General features: G+C 32.4%; 1 protein-coding gene across 1 annotated transcript; it reads right to left on the bottom strand.

Moving 5' to 3' along the window:
- Positions 1-1,045: 1,045 nt before the first annotated feature.
- On the bottom strand, positions 1,046-1,715 carry LOC133334868 (low molecular weight phosphotyrosine protein phosphatase 1-like). The gene is made up of 3 exons (XM_061543183.1): positions 1,653-1,715; positions 1,238-1,590; positions 1,046-1,161 (listed from the first exon to the last, which is right to left on the bottom strand). The coding sequence occupies exons 1-3, from the start codon at positions 1,681-1,683 to the stop codon at positions 1,069-1,071; spliced, it is 477 nt and encodes a 158-aa protein (XP_061399167.1). The 5' UTR covers positions 1,684-1,715; the 3' UTR covers positions 1,046-1,068.
- Between the last annotated feature and the right edge of the window lie 2,661 nt (positions 1,716-4,376).

The following is a 4,376-nucleotide window of genomic DNA, read 5'->3' as shown; positions in this document are numbered from 1 at the left end:
AATGCTGAACCGACCGTTTCGATGTTTTTAATAATTTAATTATTATTATTATTATTTTTTTTTTTGCTATGACAATAATAACTTCAATGGTAAACAGACATAGAAGGCTTTTGTATTGTGAAAAAAGTCGAAAAGTTGAATTAGTTTTGAAAAATTTTGGATACAACTCTAACCATTGGTAATCTATAAAGTAGTCAATTGTTGATATGTTGCATTACCTGTATATAGTGAAATCAAAACATACATTTAGTCTTAATTTTGAATTAAGGAATGGATATGTTGTATATTTTATATGATACAAATAGGCAGCCATGTAACTAGTGAAACCGGCAACTAGCTATATAACTATATCAAAGGTGACAATTGATATTTTTTGAACAACTGGGTAGTTACAAAAAGCTTTTCAACAATCAGAATTTAATTTGAGTTCAAAAGTGGTTTATTAGATATATAGTTCTTGGAGAATAATATTAGAGACTTTAATAAGGGTTCTTCTTCTTCCTCGCCTTACCCCTCGGCGAACAATGACATACATTCCCCAATAATAAATAGTTGTTTTTTATTAAAAAAAAAACAACAACAAACTGGAATTCAGCCTGACTATTTTGCAAAAACAAAAGGTATCCCAAATAAAACGCCAACACTACTGTTCTTCATGATCTATAATTTCAAACTCTATGTGCTTCAAATCCCGCATATAGACTCCTCGTTTATTATTAGCAAATTTGTTAATTATTAACTTGATTGAAACGATTATCGACTGCTCCATTTTTTCAAATTATACCATCATAAGCTATTGTTATAAGTCCATGTTTTCAAATTATTGCTATTATAAATAAGGTAAATTTTAAATTTAACATAATCTTATGACCATGAATTGTATCTGAAAATCTATATTTACTTTTATTTGTGTTTTATTACATAGCCATTTTATAAATTTTACAACATTTTAATTTGAAATACCAAAACCAATAATTTTTGCAAATACAACATTTCTAAAATCTAAATTGGTAATTAAAATATAGCATTTAACAATAATAACTCATTTTATGGCTCGAAACAATTATCTCATATTTCATTGGCCAAAGCCTTTTTAAGGAAAGCATCACAGGCGACCACACACTGTTGATAGGCCTTTTCAAAACCGGCATCACCACGTTGCTGTCAAACAAAACACACAAAACAATTACTTCCCTTTCCCCAAATAAATTCTCAATTCAAAATTCTCATCACTTACATAATATGGATCTTCAATAATACGTTCAGCTTTGGGTAAACCAAAATCACCCAACATCAACAATTTAGCCTTAGAACCCTTGGGTGCCCGACTAGCCAAATCATCCATATTTTCCTCATCCATGCCAAAGATATAATCAAACTCTTCAAAATCTTTCGCCTTAATTTGACGTGCCCTATTCGTATAGGGTAAATCGTGTTTCTTCATTGTACTCAGGGCACGATGATCTGGTGGATTACCAACATGCCAACCACCAATGGCAGCACTATCCACCTCCCATTCATCCGAGACTCCAGCCTTTTTAATGGTGTCGACCATAACAGCTTCGGCAATTGGTGACCGGCAAATGTTGCCTGTGGAAGAGGAATTTATTAATAACTTTTAGATGGTAAAACAATACAGCTTATTTACTTACCCAAACAAATCATTAGAATTTTCTTAACCATTTTTATTAGAGAATATTCTGGACTTTAAAAATGTGCGATGTTAAATGTGCAAAGTTTTGGCAATCCAAGTGGCTTTGTATATATGCCCTCCAACAGACGAACAGCAACAAAAACAAAAAACAATAATCAGCTGTCTTAGATTTTGCAAAGGGGAATGATATCAAACAAACAGCTGTGCGAGATGTCAAACGGGTTTACATTGCAAATTTTGCAAAAGGACAGTTGAACGTTAAAAAAGTAAAATCGTCCTTATGGTGTTTTTACACGATATGTATTTTACATATGTGCTGTCACTTTTTCATCCATATGTAATTCCTTATGTGTGTCAAAATTAGCAGTGTTATTTTTGTGTTCAAATCGGCATATGTATTTTACATATGACATAACCTATAAACAAAAAAACACTTTTATTTTTTCTTAAATCAACATCATTTTTTTTATTAAACACCTACAAACGAAATAATAATTTGTAATTGTTGCCTTTTCATCCTTTTTTTTTTTTTTGAATTGCAATTGAAATATTTTCTTCCAACAATGTGTTTCATTCAAACAGCTGATTTCCTTATGTTTCACATACGAAAATAGAGCGCGTCCTATTCGGAAAAAATACATATGTAATTGCATATCGTTTTGACACATTGAAATTTCCGTATGTTTCACATGACGAGTTCGATTTCCATATGTAAAAAAAGTGACAGCACATATGTAAAATACATATCGTGTAGAAACACCATAAGATATATCGATTCGAGGTATTCGGATTAAAAATAGTAGATTCTTGCTGTTCGGGAACAGACCAATAAATTCGTTGTCGGAGTAAAAGGTAGTAGATTCCTGCAGTACGAGAACAGACCAATTGTCTTGAATCAAAAACTAAGTCCCAATTTATATTATGCCATGTTCAGATGAGCGTCGTTCGCTCTCTCATTCGTTGTTCGACCCCTAATTATGAAGTAATTACTTAGTTCCCCATACAACAAGTTTGAAAAAAAAAAAATTCTGATGACATGAATTAAGAATAGTGTTGTATGAACGGGTTAATTCATGTAGGTAATTCTGAGAACGAACTGCGTTGTTCGAGTGCTCGTCAGAACATCGTATTAGGCGAGTTTACTTGCGGCAAGTTTTGTTGTAGGTCTTGATTTAGATTAGGCGAGTTTACTTGCGGCAAGTCTTTGTTTGTAGGAGAGAGGGGCAAGGGGTATAGAAATGAAAAAAATTGCTCGTACCGACAATTTTCTGGCAATTCGTTTTGTGTATTTCGTATTTGTTGACATTTTATATATATTTAAATGTGAAAAAACAACAAATAAAAAAATATTTTGGAAACCGAATTGCCTTGTATAGACGCATGGAGCAAGTTCAAAAGAGAACGATAAAAATTGCCGCAAGTAAACTCGCCTAATATAAACCAGGACTAGGAGAGAGGTGCAAGGAGAATAGAAATGGAAAAAATTGCTCGTACCGGCAATTTCGGGTAATTCGTTTTGTTAATTTCGTGAATGCAGAACATGTTCGATGAGGGTACTTTTTTCTGCTATATTCATATGTCTATTATTTCCTTTAATTTTCTTTTTTGTTTAGTATTTATTTCCACAAAAATACAAAATAAAAATGTAAAAAAAAACAAATATTTTGAAACCGAATTGCCTTGTATAGACGCATGAAGCAAGTTCAAAAGAGAACGATAAGAGTTGCCGCAAGTAAACTCGCCTAATCTAAATCAGGACTAAGCACCAAACCGAATACAATTCGAACACTTTTACAATATAATAAAAAAGGAATGAAATTTGTTATTTTATTATACGGGAACAGAAAAAAAAATATTCTACAAAAATGTTGAACATTAAGCTCCCAGCGCCGACAAAATATTTTAAAATTCTTGAGAATTGTTTGCCGATCAAGATGTCGTATTCCTTCGGTATTTTCAATAATAATGTGGAATCTATTGCTTTTTTCTACGATACCGAATGTTCATTTTTGATAACGTGCAAAATGTAAAATATAGTAGACGTTTGCCTACAAATAGTTAACTCGTGGATTTACATCTCCGTACCGTTTAGTATGTTAATGCTAAAGAAGATTAATGCTTCAGATAATGGGTCTCATGCATAAAACGTGAGCTTGAGCTCGGACTCGATTTTTTGAGTAAAAGGTGCTTGTCGTATGCATAATAAAATTTGATGTATTTGCTTTTACTCACTGCTCACGTTTGATCTCTTCTTGCTCAGTTTGAACTTAGAAATTGATGTTGGATGAGATTGTTCTCATTTTCATATGCATAAAAACAAGCTTTTGCTTACTTTTGTGAGCTCTTGCTTAACTTTTGTTGAGCATGCCTCTTAGTTGACTCGCGTACACTAAAATGAATAATTATCAGTGATTGTGAACATAATTTATCACAGAAAATGATTTTGGACAAATATTTCATGAATATTTTGTGTTGAAGCTTGACAATAACCCCCAGACATAAACCAAAACTTGTCAGCGATTGGTTGCGGGAGTCTCAAATCAGGATTTTATGATGGCCAACATAATCATCAGATCTTCACCCTATAGAAAAATCGTTGTATCATCATCGATAGCAAAATTCAAAGGGATTCACTAACAAGCAAACATAACCTCTTCTCAAAGGTTCAGGATGTGAAGAATAGTGCATCAAAGGATCAAATTTTGGATCGTATAGGTTCAAT

The sequence above is a fragment of the Musca vetustissima genome, unplaced genomic scaffold, assembly GCF_032173495.1.
Source record: "Musca vetustissima isolate MV318-11 ecotype Yass unplaced genomic scaffold, APGP_CSIRO_Mvet_v1 utg106830, whole genome shotgun sequence".
Lineage (NCBI taxonomy): Eukaryota > Metazoa > Arthropoda > Insecta > Diptera > Muscidae > Musca > Musca vetustissima.
Note: the sequence above shows the minus strand (reverse complement) of the source record. Positions and strands in the feature narration are given on the sequence as shown.